The sequence below is a fragment of the Lagenorhynchus albirostris genome, chromosome 2 (assembly GCF_949774975.1).
Source record: "Lagenorhynchus albirostris chromosome 2, mLagAlb1.1, whole genome shotgun sequence".
In the NCBI taxonomy this organism is placed as follows: domain Eukaryota; kingdom Metazoa; phylum Chordata; class Mammalia; order Artiodactyla; family Delphinidae; genus Lagenorhynchus; species Lagenorhynchus albirostris.
Window position 1 is genome coordinate 61,330,803 of NC_083096.1, and position 17,363 is coordinate 61,348,165.

General features: G+C 48.6%; 1 protein-coding gene across 3 annotated transcripts in view; it reads right to left on the reverse strand.

The window, feature by feature from the left end:
* RCSD1 (RCSD domain containing 1) overlaps positions 1-17,162 on the reverse strand; it is a 67,251-nt gene extending 50,089 nt beyond the window's left edge. Inside the window, exons 1-3 of one of the 3 annotated variants that reach the window (XM_060133926.1) lie at positions 17,066-17,162; positions 16,189-16,225; positions 14,840-15,020 (exon numbers count right to left, since the gene is read on the reverse strand). In XM_060133926.1, the coding sequence (XP_059989909.1) occupies positions 14,840-15,020; positions 16,189-16,225; positions 17,066-17,147 (300 nt within the window). In that variant the 5' untranslated portion in view covers positions 17,148-17,162. Of the gene's footprint in view, positions 1-14,839; positions 15,026-16,188; positions 16,226-17,065 lie in introns of all 3 variants that reach the window. The other 2 variants (XM_060133907.1, XM_060133915.1) reach the window with 2 other exon arrangements.
* Positions 17,163-17,363: the final 201 nt, after the last annotated feature.

The window sequence follows — 17,363 nt, forward strand, 5'->3', positions numbered from 1 at the left end:
CCAATGCCCTTCCATGCTCCAGTTCTGAATTTCAATTCTGAATGTCCTGTCAAGGCCTCAACCGAAATGCAGCCTCTCCGCCACCCAAGCCAGCCCAATCCTTCTCCTTGCTCCCAGTCTGAAAATGCAGTCACGCTGATCACTTTCTCTCGAACCCTAACACCCACGGCAGCCTCCCACCAAATGCCAAATACTGTGAGTCCTTGCCTCAGTTTATTCCAGTTTCATTGCCTTTCCAATCTCAAGGCCCTCCCTCATTGGTGCTTTAGCCTCTCAACTGGTAGTCCAGCCTCTGGAGTCTCCCACCTACTCATCCTGCACACTGGGGCCAGGTGAACGGGCCTCCAGCGCTCCTTTGATCCCGGAAGCCCCCTTTTCAAAGACCCTCAGTACCCACTGAAGAAAGCCCATGTTATCACACTGTCTTTCTTGTCTGTGCACAGTGTAGTTTTATCCTCTCTCTTCGGCAGTTTCGCTCACGCACACATGTGTGCACACACGCCCACTCGGTCACTGAGGGTACTCATAGCTCCCCACTCCCCCAATTTATCACTTAGCTGCCCACTACTGTTACTTCTTTGCCCTTCACTATAGCCACCTGCTTAGAAACAAACTCCTCGTTTTCAGTGCCCACTGTGAACTCACTCTCTCCCATGAAGCCTTCTCCAGTTGCACCAGCTGAGCACGATCTGTCTCTGAGCAAGACCCCCAGACCTGTGGTCTTGTTACTTACATGATACTTCATACCTGGCACCCTGTATTTATTTGGAGATGCATCGTATCACTTCCCTGCACCGCTACTAAACCTTCTGCTTACTGAGATCCTGTTTTTATATCTGACTCCCTCTGAGGATCCAGACAGCATCTTTCACACAGTGGGCCTGATAAATATATGTGGAATTGACTGAACAAATGAGTGTGTATTTCCAAGCCAGGTCTGGCCTATGCTGGTGCCTGACATTCCAAAGCTAAGCAGAGGGCTTGACGTTCATTCCTGTTTAATTTCGTTATGTTGGTTTTGGCCCCGGCATACCATCCTATATAAATCATTTTGAACTTGAATATGTCATCTATCATATTAACTATCCCAGCTGTGGGTCATCTGGTTTCTTTCTATTTTTCATCCAAGTCATTAACAAAAATGTTTAACAAGCCAGGGCCAACAACAGAGCCCGGTGGCCTGCCCTTGGAGACTTCCCTTGGGAAGGACCTGGGATGCAAAGTGCAATGAAGCTGGGCTTCCCTGGTGGCGCAGTGGTTGAGAATACGCCTGCCAATGCAGGGGACACGGGTTCGAGCCCTGGTCTGGGAAGATCCCACATGCTGTGCAGCAACTAAGCCCTCGTGCACCACAACTACTGAAGCCCATGAGCCTAGAGCCCATGCCCCGCAACAAGAGAAGCCACCGTAATGAGAAGCCTGTGCACCGCAACAAAGAGCCCCCGCTCCCTGCAACTAGAGAAAGCCCATGTGCAACAACAAAGACTCAACGCAGCCAAAAATAAAATAAATAAATTTATTTAAAAAAGAAAAGTGCAGTGAAGCTACGCTAGGAGTTAGGTAGCTCAACCACCTCTGAGTCCATCTTACCAAAACCCCTTACTTGCATTTACTTACTGCAAGTAATTATTTTGGCAGGATGAATTCAGAGCAGGTTGAGCTACTCTGACTATCTGAGAAACCAGAAAACCCTTGCTGGCATATGAAGGCACTTAATTCCTTCAGCACAGCAGGAAGCTCGGGATTGATGTCAAGCTGAGACTGATGTCAGCTGAGAAGGGCTCTGAATGGTTAGCTTCGCAGTCTCCAATCCCTGCAGCTGCCTTTGCAATCACAGAATCCCACCCTGTTCAGCTCCCCAGCAGGGGACTCCCATGCAGGTGTGAAAGGTGAGGACAGGTCAGGGAAGGGGTGACCAATGTAAGCAAGAAGGAGAAAGAGGAAGGGATGCCATACTTCAGTTGGACTGTCTTCTTCCCTTTTCCTACCTCCTCATTTCACCTGCTCTACCAGGGTGAACCACAGAATACACTTGCTGTCTCCCTTTCTTTGAAATGCATTTATTGAGCCAATAATACTCCCTTCTTCTTGCAGGCCCTGGATGCGCTGTGAGCCTGCAGCTGCTGTTCCATGCCTAAGGCTCCCCCAGGGCTGTTTCCTTGGTTCTAGTCTGGACTTATGTGGGTACTGTTCCAGCACTGCCTCCGAGGACCAACCGCATACAGAAGTCCAGAGAGCTCCGCCAGCAGAGGTCAGCACGCAGCAGGCACTAACCACCCTTCCACCCAACACTCTCAGGCTGGAGGAGAACTTCAGCCCATCCTGGGTCCCAGTCAAAGCTGCACCGAAAGCAAAAGAGGCCATTCTCTTTTAAATGACTATAAAAACTTTAGTTATTCAACAATCATATCACATCAAATATATGCCAGGCACTGTTCTAAACACTTTACACAAATACAGTTGGCCCTTTGTATCCACAGGTTCTGTATCCTTAGATTCAACCACTGTGAGTCAAAAATATTCAGAAAAAAATGTTCAGAAAGTTCCAAAAAGCAAAACTTGAATTTGCCATGGGTCAGCAACTATTTACACAGCATTTACATTGTATTGGGTATTATAAGTAATCTAGAGATGATTTAAAGTATATGGGAGAATGTGTGTAGGTTATATGTAAACACCATACCATTTTATATAAGGACTTGAGCATCCACAGAATCTGAGGGGGGTGGGGTCCTGGAACCAATCCCCTGTAGATACTGAGGTACATTGGTATTAATTCATTTAAGCCTCACAATTCAATCATGTAGGTACTATGATTATTTCCATTTTTACAGATGGGAAAACCAAGGCACAGAGAGGCCACAAGCTAGTAGCTGGCAAAGTCAGGATTCAAATCCAGCTGTCTGGCTCCTGGATCTGTGCTCTTAACCCCTACATTGTGCTGCCTTGAAGCAATATGAAGCATTCCTGTGTTCATTCAAAAGGGTGTGTTGAAACATACAGTTGACCCTTGAACAACGAGAAGGTTAGAAACCCCCTCCTTCCCCCAAAGTCAATAATCTGTGAAAAATCCATGTATAACTTTATAGTCAACCCTCTGTATCCAAAGTTCTAAACTCACGGGTTCAACTAGCCGTGATCATGTAGGACTATAGTACGATGCACTTAGTGAAAGAAATCCAAGTATAAGTGGACCCATGCAGTTCAAACCCATGTTGTTCAAGGTTCAACTGTACTATGTTCATTGTAGCATACTAGAGCCAACGATGGGACTTTTTAGAGCTTTAAATTAAGAGATATGGGAAAGTGCTTTGACAAAAAAGCACGGCAGAATTGTAAAGTATTTTCCTTATCACCACTGCACAAATCAAAGCCTCTTTTGTGTGTCCTTTTTGGTCCATAATGGAAGCCTTAGTTTTGCTCATATTCTCCAACACCACCTTCTTTGTACTCCCTCTGCCACCTTCTATTAGGCAAAGAGAACACCAGAGCTTTCTTACAGAAGACACTCAGGGTTGTTACAATTTTGCACAATCTCCATGTAATAGATATTAATAATCATACCACCATGACTTTATGGGATATTTTACCTTTCTAAGGTATTTTCATAAAGTACCTTAAAGTACTTTATAAAAGTATCTTGGGCTTCCCTGGTGGTGCAGTGGTTAAGAACCCACCTGACAATGCAGGGGACACAGTTTGAGCCCTGGTCCGGGAACATCCCACATGCCATGGAGCAACTAAGACCGTGTGCCACAATTATTGAGCGTGCACTCTAGAGCCCACGAGCCACAACTACTGAGCCTGTGTGCCACAACTACTGAAGCCCACGCACCCAGAGCCCGTGCTCCACAACAAGAGAAGCCACGGCAATGAGAAGCCTGCGCACCGCAATGAAGAGTAGCCCCCGCTCACAGCAACTAGAGAAAGCCGGCACACAGCAACAAAGACCCAGTGCAGCCAAAAATAATAAATAAAATAAATAAATAATTTAAAACGTATCTTATTTATGATGCATGATCTTACTTCCTTTTCAAAATAGCCCTATAAGGTACGGAAAGCAGGTACCAGTTTTACAGATGGAGGGACCAACAAGAACTCTAAGGCTAGTCATTGACTCTGGACCTGAAACTCAGGTCTCATGGTTTATCTGTCTACACGGCAACACCCTTGGCCTATCCCAGATGCAATCAACCAACAAAGGAAACCTAAAAAGAACAGAGGGCAGAAGCAACCTGGTGTTTCCATTTCCTTCAAATTCCATTGCCTAATGTCCATGTTATTCACAGGCTGACTTTCACTAACCCCTTGCTTAGGCACCAAGGGCAGGGCTTATTTACAGGCTTATAGGGGAAAAGAAGGCAATTCCGAGTGTTATATAACTCCATGTAGAAAAAGGCATAGATTCCCTATTCACTATGGGGGAGCACTTCCAAATCAAAAAGGATGCCTGTAAGCCGTCTCTCTTGATGGCATGGCCTATGGTATTGGCTGTTCTGGGGCTAAGATATTTGAGAAACATTTTAAACAGCTGCACCTAATGGCTTATGTCTATTTCATTGATTTTTTTTTTTTTTTTTTTGCGGTACGCGGGCCTCTCACTGCTGTGGCCTCTCCCGCTGCAGAGCACAGGCTCCGGACGCGCAGGATCAGCGGCCATGGCTCACGGGCCCAGCCGCTCCGCGGCATGTGGGATCTTCCCGGACCAGGGCACGAACCCGTGTCCCCTGCATCGGCAGGCAGACTCTCAACCACTACACCACCAGGGAAGCCCTTCATTGATATTTTAACCTATAGAAATGGGGCATATATTCTATTCACCCTCTGACTTCCCTTTCAAACCTACCTACCCCTCCTTATCACATCTCAAAGCATGAAAAATAACTGAAATCACCAAAAACATTTTTTTGTGCCTGCAAAGCAGCTTTCGTTTTAATCAGGAAGAACATCTCCTACCATGAGAATTGTGTTAAGTCTCAAGTGAGTGAGCCCGGAGTGACACAGATAAATGCTTTCTTCCTCAGCCTTCACACCTTTGTCAGCCTGAAAGACACAAGTCTTACTTCCAGACCAACTCAAAGATCATCTGCTCTGTGAAGTCTTCTAAGATTCCACCAGGACCCAAAGGATGGTCACGAAACGTATCTAGCTCTCATCATGTGGGGCATGTGGGAGGATTGCACTTCCTCATCCCTGTGGTCGAGTTGATGTAGCTCATTCCAACCCTTCCAGGCCAGAGCCACGGCCGGGGCAAGTCCTTTGGAACCCTCCCTCCCTCTGCTATGATAACTGACAATGTTCCATATGGTGGCTGCTCTGTCAACCTGGGTCCCACAGGGAGGACGACAGTGACATGGAGCAGAGCCCTCAGCCAACCCTCCGCAGGGTGAGAAACAAGCCTTCATTGTTTTCAACAAGTAAGACTATGGAATTGTTTTACAGTGACGCTAGCCTGCCTAGACCGCTACGATCACCTGTCCTCACTTGTCCAATTGGACTGCTTACACACTGACTTTACAGAGCCCATCACATTGTTCTGCAATCATTGTTTCCATTTCTGCCCTGCTCTCTTCCTCCAGACTGTATGGATCTTGAGAACAGGTACTGTGTCTTATAAATTCTCATTTGGTAGCTGCTCAGTACATGTTCTTAAATGAATGAATGGAAGACTGCATGAATAAGGTACTTGATCACAGAATATCAAATGAGATCACATAAAATATAATTCTATAATCTTTTTTTTTTTTGCGGTACGCGGGCCTCTCACTGTTGTGGCCTCTCCCGTTGCGGAGCACAGGCTCCGGATGCGCAGGCTCAGCAGCCATGGTTCACGGGCCCAGCCGCTCCGCAGCACGGGGGATCTTCCCGGACCGGGGCATGAACTCACGTCGCCTGCATCGGCAAGCGGACTCTCAACCACTGCGCCACCAGGGAAGCCCTAATTCTATAATCTTGCTAGGCACAATCTTCTCTGAGGGTGGAGATGATCCCAGATAATTTTTTTTTTTTTTTAATTTTTGGTCACACCCCAAGGCATGTGGGATTTTAGTTCCCTGGCCAGGGACTGAACCCGCACACCCTGCATTGGAAAGCAGAGTTTTAACCACTGGACCAGCAGGGAAGTCCTGATCCCAGATAATCTTAAGTAGCTCTTCATCCTGAAATCATCCTGGCTTATCAGTGTGGGTCCTAAATCCAATGACACGTGTCCCTATGAGAGACTCACAGAGCAGGTGAAGTGAACAAGAGGCAAAGACTAGAGTGGCCACAAGCCAAGAAAGCCACAACCACCAGGAGCTATAGGAGGTGTGGAATGGATTCTCCCCTAGGGTCTCCTGTGACACCTTGATTTCAGATATCTGGCCTCCAGAACTGTGAGAGAATAGATTTCTGTGACCTCATTTGTGGTCACGTGTTATGACAGTCCTAGCAAACTCATGCATCTGCCAACTCCACTGGTTTTAGATGCCCATCTGGGCAGCACTTTGGCATTCAGTCTATAGTAGCCTGGAGCACTGGGACCCCTCTGAGTCTCCCATGCATTTCCACAAGGGCTTGGAATCATCCTTGTTCCTCTCCTCCCCAGTACTTCAATTCAGGCTTTTGTGAGGGGATTCAGGCATGACTAGGCAGCAGGGGCCAAGGACTCCTCCAGAGAGACCCCTTGAGGGCATCACAGAAAGGAAGGCTAGTAGGACAGGGTATAGTACTGCCCCTGGTGGGGTGGGGCCCTCCCAGACTTAGCTCCGGATCTCTTGGCACTTGTCGCTTAGAACAATGATAAAGGGGCTTCCCTGGTGGCGCAGTGGTTAAGAATCCGCCTGTCCATGCAGGGGACACGGGTTCAAGCCTTCGTCCAGGAAGATCCCACATGCCGCGGAGCAGCTAAGCCCATGTGCCACAACTACGGAGCCCGCATGCCACAACTACTGAAGCCTGCGCTCCTAGAGCCCGTGCTCCACAACAAGAGAAGCCACCGCAACGAGAAGCCTGCGCACCGCAGTGAAGAGCAGCCCCCGCTCGCCACAACCAGAGAAAGCCCGCGCGCAGCAGCGAAGACCCAACACAGCCAAAAATCAAATAAGTTAAAAAAAAAAACACCCTTAAAAAAAAGAGAAAACAGAGGGAATAGGACTTTATGAGGATTAAAAAGATAAACTTATGCAAAACTTCTGTATATAAGTAGGCATTCAACAAGTGGTAGTGATTACCCTGCAGCAAGCTTCAGGTTTCTCCCACACCGACATCAGTGTGGATGCTCAGAAATGGATTTCCCATTATCCTTCAAAACATATCTCGAAAGCAAGACAAGCCAGAAGCCTGAAGCCTGGACATGTATTTCAGAGATGGAGGCGGGGGTGTGTGTGTGGTGTGCATGGCCCCATCAAGGTAGGAGAACTGTCCATCTGGCTCCTGTGCTTGGAATGAACCATGGAGGGTAAGGGTCTAGCAGGGAGGCCCCAAGGAAGCTGGAAGCCCTCTATGGCATGTTGAGAGATGTAAATTCTCTGTGACCTCTGGTGTGGGTGCTTGGGTTGCGTAATAGCAAGCCACAAGGCTCAGCTTCTCGTTTATGTTGCACTGTTCCGCTGGGCCCAGCCCAGGCTGATGCACGCGGCTGGCTGCTGTTCCTGGGCCCACCTCAGCTTGTCCCTGTTCTGCCTTTGGACAAAAAGGAGAAATGCTGGCTTCTTGGAGCATGCACAGGATGTGTGATCACAGTGGGAGGAATGAGTGGGGCTGCAGGTGGAGGTGTGAATGGAAAGAGGAGATTTTTTGTGTGAATGTGGTTTATTCCCAGAGGCCTCTTTCTGCCAGAGAAGGCAAGAGGGCCTTGGGGGGTGACCAAAGGCATTCCCTTGGGGCCTGGAGCCTATTTCAAATTAGATATCCTCAGCAAAAGCTTTTAAGTGCAGGTCCCAGGCCGAGTGTGCTAATCACTGGGTTGAGATCCCCTGTTAGCTGTGCACCACCAGGGCTGCCACGGGGCCTGGGAAGAGCCACACTTGTAGGGGGAACCCCCAGCACAGGAAGCAAGTTCTCTCTAGCTTCCATTAGAGAAGCTGACTTTGAACTCCCACACACCTGAGAGCTTATCGGGATACAATCTTGTATTTTTTTCTGTTGTGTCATATGTGTATATCTTGTTTCCCCAAACAGAAGAGAGCTCCTTTTATGGCAGGAACTGTAACTTATATTTCTCTTATCCCTCATCTAGTCCCCCAACTTCAAATACCTTTATCTTGCTTTATCCTCCAGAAACGAACCGCTGGTAACTCATACCATGTTGTTGCAAGCATCAGTGCTCTGCTCGTCATTCCCTCTGACTGGAAGGCTCTTCCCAAATGTCTGCACTTGATCAACTCCTACGCATCCCTCCAGACTCCACTTAGAAACATTTCTCACAGGAAGCCCCCTGAACCCCAGGCGGGGTATGACACCTCTCCTCTGTCCACATGAACTCAAACTCCTGTTCTCCACATGCCTGTAGGTGGTTGCCCCCCTTCTTAGACCTGAGCTCTTCAGAGACCAGCAGGGTGAAACATTCATCTTCGTATCTCCGCTGCCTGCCAAGTATCTCCACTGCCTGCCAGGCAGTACGGCCTCAACGCATGTCTGTTGGACCTAATTAAAAGAGCTAGTGTGTGGTGTCCTATGACTTGCTATCAATCGATTATGGAAGATCCAGCTTAAGAGAGATATGTGATTGCCACCCCAAGGCCAAGAAGGTGGCCCCGATATGGTTACAAGCAGGTTCAAAATGAAGGGCATCTTGGGTGGAGAGAATGTCCAGTTCCAAGGTCTGGAACTTCTCAGTGCTTCCAGCCTGGGGTCCACAACGTTCTCCATTAAGGATGGGCTCTGATGGCATCTCAGGAGGGTCTCTTACAGGTGTAAAGGCCCTGAATGGCCATCTCACCTCTCCTATGGAGGCGCCAGAGCTTGAAATTGCAGAGGCTGGAGCCCCTTCCCTCAAGATAAGATTTGACCCATGCAAGTGAGACTTTACAGGTGAGCCTCAGCGGCTCAGCAGTCATTTCCCACAATGCCCAGGAGAAAGATATTCAGGAAACCCCAAAGGAAAAAGATGGGGAGCTCACTCCCCAAAAGACCACGGTATGAGGGCAGTGTCCCCCCTGGCGTGACTCAGGTAGATCCACTGGGGAGATGAGCTCCTGTAGGGCCCTAGAGCAATAATACTGATGCTGGTGACCAAGCCTTAGTACTGTATTAGCAGTTTCATTGTATCTTCTTCTGCAGAGATTAAAAACTTCTACATAACTCTCTGAAGGCCAAACATGAGGTGGATATTGATTTTGTGATGAAACTGACAATTCTACCTCTTAAAGTTTAGGCTGAACTACTCCTCCCCAGGTGAGAGAAAAACTGCAAGCTGTTGGTTTTCCAAAGGTCCATTGGTGCCTAAATCCCCAGGCAGTCTCTGCTTCTTGTTTTCTCCTTTACAGTATGGCAATTAGAGATTGTTTCGTTCCACCCAGAGCTCTGAGATGTTCAAATTCTAATGAGTTGAGTAGAGGTGGTCAAGCTGACTCTGCAAACCCAAAACTATTACTTTAGGAAGGCAGATCTGCCTTCAGATTTCTCTGGAACCGAAACGTTCTCTTGAGGCCCTGATAAGATTACCGGGCTGCTGAGCCGCCAGTGTTCAGATTTCCCACGGAACCGCGCTCGCCAGACTCTGGCTCGCCTGGCTGCGAGGAGCCACGCTGCGGATCGGGCTCTGAAACCTGACTCCGCTCCAGGAATGCATGCTCACCCCCTCCTGCGATAGCGCCTGGGCCCTTCCAGTCTGCCTACCCGAACTTCCCCCTGTCATTGCGGTCCAGTGAATGCAAGTGCCTGTTAAGTGGAAGCCGGTGGTACTTAGAGGGTCCCACAGAGTGGGAGCCAGACAGGAATGTGCGGGGTACTTGGCCAGGCCTGCAAGTCCACCAGCCAAGCTCCAGCTCCCAGAGGCCAAGCAATCCCTAATTATGACCCGTAGGCTCCAGCCAGCAGCCAACATATGGCTCAGTGACAGGCTGGGTCCAGAACCAGCAAAGGCTGTTGGTGAAATTGTGGTAGAAGATATTTAATGAAGTATGGGAATTCCCTGGCGGTCCAGTGGTTAGGACTCTGAGCTTCCTGGTGCAGTCAAAAAGAAAAAAAAAAAAATTAAAGAAGTAAAAAGATATCATTGAAAAAGTAGGTTACCAAATGAACACATTATATGTACCAGCATGTACACATACACACAAACCCATCATCAGTAATACTGATAGTCTGTGAGGATGAAAAGACATGATAGCCCAATATTTAATTAACATTTACTGCACAAGATCTAGTACAAAATAAATGCTCAGTAAACACTGAACAAATGGATGAATGACAAATAATATCTGGAAAGGACTTGGAGTTACCTTAAGGAAAAGGGCTCCTTAACTGTCTTCATCTAAATTAGAAATTCATTACTTGTTCAGTGGAAAATTAAACTTTTTTTTTACATCTTTATTAGAGTATAATTGTTTTACAATGGTGTGTTAGTTTCTGCTTTATAACAAAGTGAATCAGTTATACATATACATATGTTCCCATATCTCTTCCCTCTTGCATCTCCCTGCCTCCCACCCTCCCTAGCCCACCCCTCTAGGTGGCCACAAAGCACTGAGCTGATCTCCCTGTGCCATGCGGCTGCTTCCCACTAGCTATCTATTTTACGTTTGGTAGTGTATATATGTCCATGCCACTCTCTCACTTTGTCACAGCTTACCCTTCCCCCTCCCCGTATCCTCAAGTCCATTCTCTAGTAGGTCTGTGTCTTAATTAAACTTTTTCAAGCACTCTCAGGTTATTTGGTACTGCCTACAATTTATTTGGTACTGATACAATTTATATTTAAGCAACTAAGAATATTAGTTTAATTTTGATGTCCGAAGTCTCCAGCTCTTTCTTTATTATACATTTCTCCCTTCTGGGTTCCTATCCAGAGTAACTTCACCTATTATCTCTTCTAGAGAAGAATCATATTTTCATTATAAGAGGTCTGTACTTCTCATGGAGTGCTGGACATTCCTGCTTAGGACAATCAAAACTAACCTATCTAAACCTTGTTTTTTTTAAAAAAAAAAATCTGATCTTTCTCCCATCTTCAACCATTTATTTACTCATTCAACAAGCATTTGCGTGCCATCAAGCCCTAGATACATAAGATAAGGCCCCAGTCCTCAAGGAATTTTCCAGGAAGAGAGCCAGGTGAGCAGACAGTTACAGTTCTGCCTGGTACTCTAATTCAGTTTGAAAAAAGTGTCGAGAGTGCTGTAGAGTCTGAGGGCATCCGTGAAGGTTCCCAAGGTAGAGATATTGGAGCTGCAGGCTGAGAGGGGAAGAGTTCCCTGTTTCTGTCAATTCGTTTATCAAGCAAGTTCTTCTCGAGAAATTATATGATTATCTAGGCACTGTGCAAATCTCTGGAGACCTAAAGACCAATAAGACAGTCCCTGCCTACAAAAGGCTTATAGAGGCATAAAAACAATACTGCCATTCTCCTTGGCATCTTAGAGAACTCTACTCATCTGGGCACCCTGGCAGGCTCAAACACAGAAGTCATTTCTGGTTTCTCTTATAACACGTGGCCTTTACTCTTCCATCTTTTCCGTTCTTGCTCTCTCTCAAAGTCAGAATATGCCTGGACTCTCAGAGAAGCTCCTGAGTCTGGTTTCCTGGCTCACTCTACGCATTGGTGTTTCTGCCATATCATCCCTGCTACATGGTGGCCGCCATCTTACTCAACACCACTCAGTTTCCTACGGTCCATGGAGCAGAATCCAGGGCCATTCACTATCTGGCCTTGAGGGCTGCAGCTGGCCTCTGCCTAAATTAGAAAAAGGCCCCCTTTGGGGCACAGCTAGGCAAGGAGACTTTTTACAAAGAAAAAGTAACCCTTTCTTCCAGATGGCTTGAATTCCAGCTCCCACTCACCCACTTGGCCAGCATCCACTGTACTCAGAGGCCCTGTGGTTTTTATCTTATTACTTTCATTTTTTTCTCTCTCTGCTTCCCCATTTCCTCTCCAGCCAACTGGCCTGCTTTCCTACACAAAGCTGGCATGTTCTCCGGGCACCCATTCCTTATGCCTTCTCATCCTCACCACCTACCTTTCTTTTATGACTCCTTCTGAGACTTAATAGAAACACTGAAATACTATGGAACTTTTGGTCTGCAACTGCCATACCTTTGGCACTTAAGCATTTGAAAATTATATACATGACAAGATATAATGGTAAGTCTCATTTTCCCTATTGGATTGTGAACTTTGAAAAGGCATCTTTATCTTGTTTATTGCAGAGGGCTTAAAGAGGGCTGAAATAATGATTGATGTCGATAGCAGTAAAGTAACTTAAAAAAAGAAAAGATTGGGCTTCCCTGGTGGCGCAGTGGTTGAGAGTCCGCCTGCCGATGCAGGGGACACGGGTTCGTGCCCCAGTCCGGGAAGATCCCACATGCTGCGGAGCGGCTGGGCCCGTGAGCCATGGCTGCTGAGCCTGGGCGTCTGGAGCCTGTGCTCCGCAACGGAAGAGGCCACAACAGTGAGAGGCCTGTGTACCGCAAAAAAAAAAAAAAAGAAAAGAAAAGAAAAAAAAAGAAAAGATTTCCCAAAGACTTCCAGTAGGCAAGTGGGCTCTAGAGAATGAATGCTGAGTAACTCTTGTTGGCCTGGTTTAAATTCCTAGTACTGGGAAGTAATATAACTCAATTTCTCACCAAATATAGTGGTCCTTGCATGTTTCAAAAGTAGGTTTCACCTCTCAAAAGAGGGTTTTACTATGAGATTTTTGAGGAATTCCCAAATCTCACTCCTGCATATCATGTCCCACCATGAAAAGTTTACGTCCTGGCTGAGAAACGTCACTTCTCCAGCCCCTTGGTTTCCTCTTTACTTCCTTTACCAGCGCTAGCAGTTGCAGTTCTTTTTCCAGGCATTTTGACAAAAGAACTTCAAAAGCAGTCACTGCCAACCAGCAAACCCATGCCCTGTACAGACTCGGCGCGAACTGACAGGCTTCCTGGCTGGCCAAGCAATGCCCCCATCTTGGTAGAATCCCCCATCAATGACTACATGTCTTGGTTTGTACACTGGAGGACCTTCTCTTTTCACCACTCCCCAAACACAGGAAGTTGCTTAAGCGGCAGTTTCAGGGCCTCTGCCACACACTGTTCCGTCCTCAACTGAGGGAGAAAAAAGTACCTTAGGAAGGAGTCCCTTGTGTCTTCCGAAAACAAAGTTCAAACTTGCATTTGGCCCTCAAGCAGCAAGCAACCTGCTTTTAAGCCTAAATCTTTGCTCTCATCTTCCATCCATTTCTGCAAGAGATTAGACAGGTCCTAAATCGCACTGTACCTCTACCTGGGGGCCTGAGGCACCCTGCACTTTCAGAGGAGGAAACCCACTCCTAAAGCAACTTCTTCAGGAATCTTCACTCAGCCCGTGGGCATCCCCGGGGCCATCTCCCTCCTCTACCCTGAAGCTGTAGCCAGCCAGAGAGGATCTTATCGCTCTGGGCTATCTTTGAGTAGACTTGTGAACACCCACTGCTGGGCTTCCCTCCCACCCTTTCCCAGCCCTAATCTGCGTGGAGTTTCACCAGTTTACAGTTGTTTCCAGAAGGTCTATCTCAGCCTCTGGTGGATCCCACAGTCCCCTGCACTTTATAAGGCCTCCCTGAGGGTGATCCCTGAAGACAACTGGTAGAGCTGGATGCCTAAATGCAACTGCCCAGGACAGACCTATTGCCCTCACAGAGAAGTCACAGTGCCTTGTAGGCCAAGCAGTGAGGTTCGCTTAGAAGAGCCAACCTGGGCTCTGGTGTAGAGCCAGGAGCGGGGAAGAGCTAGCAGAACTGAATCTTGAGAGTGCTGACCACAGCCTTGGAAGCAGCAGTTCAGCTTTTGAAAAGGGTGGGAATCACCTTGAAAGCTAGGTAACATTCACACCTTCTCTTTTCTTCTTTTCAAAAGCAAGCCCAAGTCTGGCTAAGACTGGCTTAGGGCTAAATGTCAGGACTCAGTTTCAAGGGGAAAATCTGGGGAAGCCTCAGGATGTGGAGAAGGCAGGGAGGAGGGGAATACACCCGGCCACTCCTCCACTGGAGGGTGGTTCCTGGATCCCACTGGAGCGGTCCCAGGAAAATCCCAGGCCGGGCAGTGGTGGGCTTCACCCTGCAGCCCCCCCACAGATATGTGGCCAGCACACTCCCATGCACGCAAGGACATACAGGGGAGTCTGAAGTCTAATCAGGAGCGCCATTTGCCCACGAGGGGAGCTTTTCATAAAGTTCTGAAAGATGTGACCGACAGAAGCGGGACTTGAGAAGCAAGAGGGCGACCGGACTCTAAAAAGTCCAATGTTCATCGAAAAGGGAAGCCAACGGACTGGTCAAAAAAAGTGCCTCACGTTAACAGTTCTGTTTCTCTTTCAATACCCACATCTTCAGATCCAGCGACTTCTGCTTTCTTGAGAGTTTCTGGTCGCACGTTTGCCCATTTACAAAGTTTACAGCACTTTTTTTATCTGAAGCATTTAGGTCCCTAAGCAAAATACCTGTATCTCTAGAAAGGCCCCTCCCCTCTCTCTGAGGTCTTCCCCCGCCGACCCCCTGCCTGCTCAGAGGGGTCCCCTAGGTAGGACCAGGGGCGAGCCTCCGGAGTTGGCCAGGAGGCGTGGGAGCGGCGGGCATTCGCCGTGCTCCCGGGGCGGCAGCAATGAGCCCGGTGCTCCCGGCTCCCCGCTCGGATCCCGGCCCCGCTCGCCGCCCTGCCCGCGCGCCACCGCCTCCTTTACCTCCATGTCCTCCAGGTGCCGACTCGGCGGCGGCCGCGCGCGCTCGCTCTGGCCGGGGCTCGCGATCCCCGCTCTCCGTTCGGCTCCCGCCTGGGCCGGGTTCGGCTGCGGCGGGCACAGCGCAAGTGGGCGGCTGCGCGCCCGGTTCGCTGGCTGCGGGACTGCTCGGGCCGCCCGTGCCCTGCGCTAGAGAACGAGGAAGGAGGAGGGGGAGGGGGAGGGAGGAGCAAGGAGGCCGGCGATCAGGGTTTAAATTTAGACACAAATCTAAACAGATACTGTCCCCTCCCGGGGCAGGACGCAAGCGAGGGAGCCACGACTCCATTAATCTGCCCAAACATGGGGATGGGACAGCCGCCTGGCCCCTCTTTCTCTCTCAGTTTCTCCAAGACCCTGGTCTTTGCCCCGGTGTCAGTCCTTCTTCACCTCTTCCTCCTTTAACATGCCTCTTTTCATTTTTCTTGCCCTAGAGGTTAGAGTCGTTCTTTCATTCTTTTTATCTCCCGTCTTTTCTATTTACTTCTTTTATGTACATTCCTACCCCCTGTCTTTCCTCATTTAAAGAAAACTTGGACTCACAGCATACCTGGTTTTCCTGGCGTTCCTGGGCGGAGAGTGAGAACCCTCCCTGATTGACACGTTGTTCTCCCACTGCCCACCCGCCCCCCCTCCCCAAGAGGGGCTGTTCAGACAGTGCATTCAATGCTCAGTGTTGGACGGCGTCGACCGCCTTCCCCTCTGTCATCTCTTTTCCTCTCCACCTCGCAGTCTCAGATTCTCAGGAAACCACTCTCAATCTATCCATCTCTCATCTATGTATGAGGAAGAGGAGGAGGAAGCGAAAAACAAGCAATCCAAGCAGTTTTCCAAGCTCCCTGTAGCAGTCTTTCTCTCTCCCCGAATGATTGATGCGTTCGATTTTGTGGAATTTCAGCCCCCATAAGCTTCTTGTTGCCTTAGGGCCCTTTTGCTGTTCCTAACTGTACTCTAAGAAAGAGCGCAAAGGACAAGATCCTGAACTTCCGATTCCCATAGGCCCAACATAGCAATCCTCCCCCAGGGCCATCCCAGCTCTCTGGGCAGCAAGGAGGCTGAAGAAAACAAAGCTGCATGGGAGGAACAGGGGAACTGGAATCTGGAGCAGCTTCTCTCTCTGCTACCAGTTCGTACACTGGCCATCACCTCTAGGTGCCCCTTCTGGATCCCCCCCAACTGCTCGCAGAGAAGCAGAGGGGGAATGCCTTCAGGGACCTGTGAGTGTGAAGGGCATCGTCTGGCAGGGATGCCTCTGTGTCTTTCTGCAGTGTTCTTGCGTCCCCACCCCTACCCCAAACCCTGACCCAACTCACCCTGGGAAAGAGACAGTGGGCCAGGTGATCACCAGCACTGTGAAGAAAGATATATGGAGAAACTGATCAAAGAAACCAGCTGAGAGTTTGCTTACACTGCAAAGAACTGCCCTGATTCTGCTCCTTAACCCAGCATGACCTGCAGACTTTCGGGCACTTAGATTGCTTCTTTGGGTACCAGCCTTAGAAATATGACCTCTTCCCTGTAGAATCTTCTAAGGCTTGTCTTTCTAAACACAAACAGCCCGGGCTTCCCTGGTGGCACAGTGGTTGAGAGTCCGCCTCCCGATGCAGGGGACAGGGGTTCATGCCCCGGTCTGGGAAGGTCCCACATGCCGTGGAGCGGCTGGGCCCGTGAATCATGGCCGCTGAGCCTGCGCGTCCGGAGCCTGTGCTCTGCAACGGGAGAGGCCGCAACAGTGAGAGGCCCGTGTACCACAAAAAAAAACCCCACAAAAAACAAAAAACACTAACAGCGCTAATGCCAAAGTGTTTTCTAGTTCACTTAACTCAGCTGAGCATAAAGGTAAGACCCTTGATTTCAGAAACAGATTGAAGGTTGAATCCCAGCTCTTCTACTTTCTAGCTATGTTTTCTGAGACAAGTCGCTTACCCACTCTGATTCTCATTTGCCTCACCTACATAGTTTGGTAGGCACTCTGAAAACAATAGCTACTTTTATAATGCTTAGCCTCATGTACAAGCTCAAATGAATAGGGACCCAATATTTCTTTTATTGCCAGGCATTCTAAGGCCCAGTGAATGGGGCCTGCACTCCCAGGAATTAATGGTGAGTCCCTTCCTATTCCAGCCACACAGCTACAGAGGTAAGGGCACTAGGGCAGAGTTGGCAGCAAGAAAGGAAGTTTCTTGGTACCTTGCAATGCATACTCGTGCTTGTGATTCTTTTTCCTTTTCTTCTTCTTAAAGGTGCAGGACTGAGTTGGTGATGGGAGCATAGTCTCTTCCCATATCTTCTAACTCTGACTCATGGGGCATTTTCCTTTTTGCCTCCATCTAGTCCTCCTTTCTGCTCAGAACAGGGCTGTCCCAGCACGGGTTTCTGCTTCACAAACAGGATGGCGGAAGTGCCTACCCGAAAGAAACCGTTAGACTTAGATAGCATCACAGTTACTCAAGGTGACTTGCGGCTGTAGCCCATGCCCTGCTCAGGC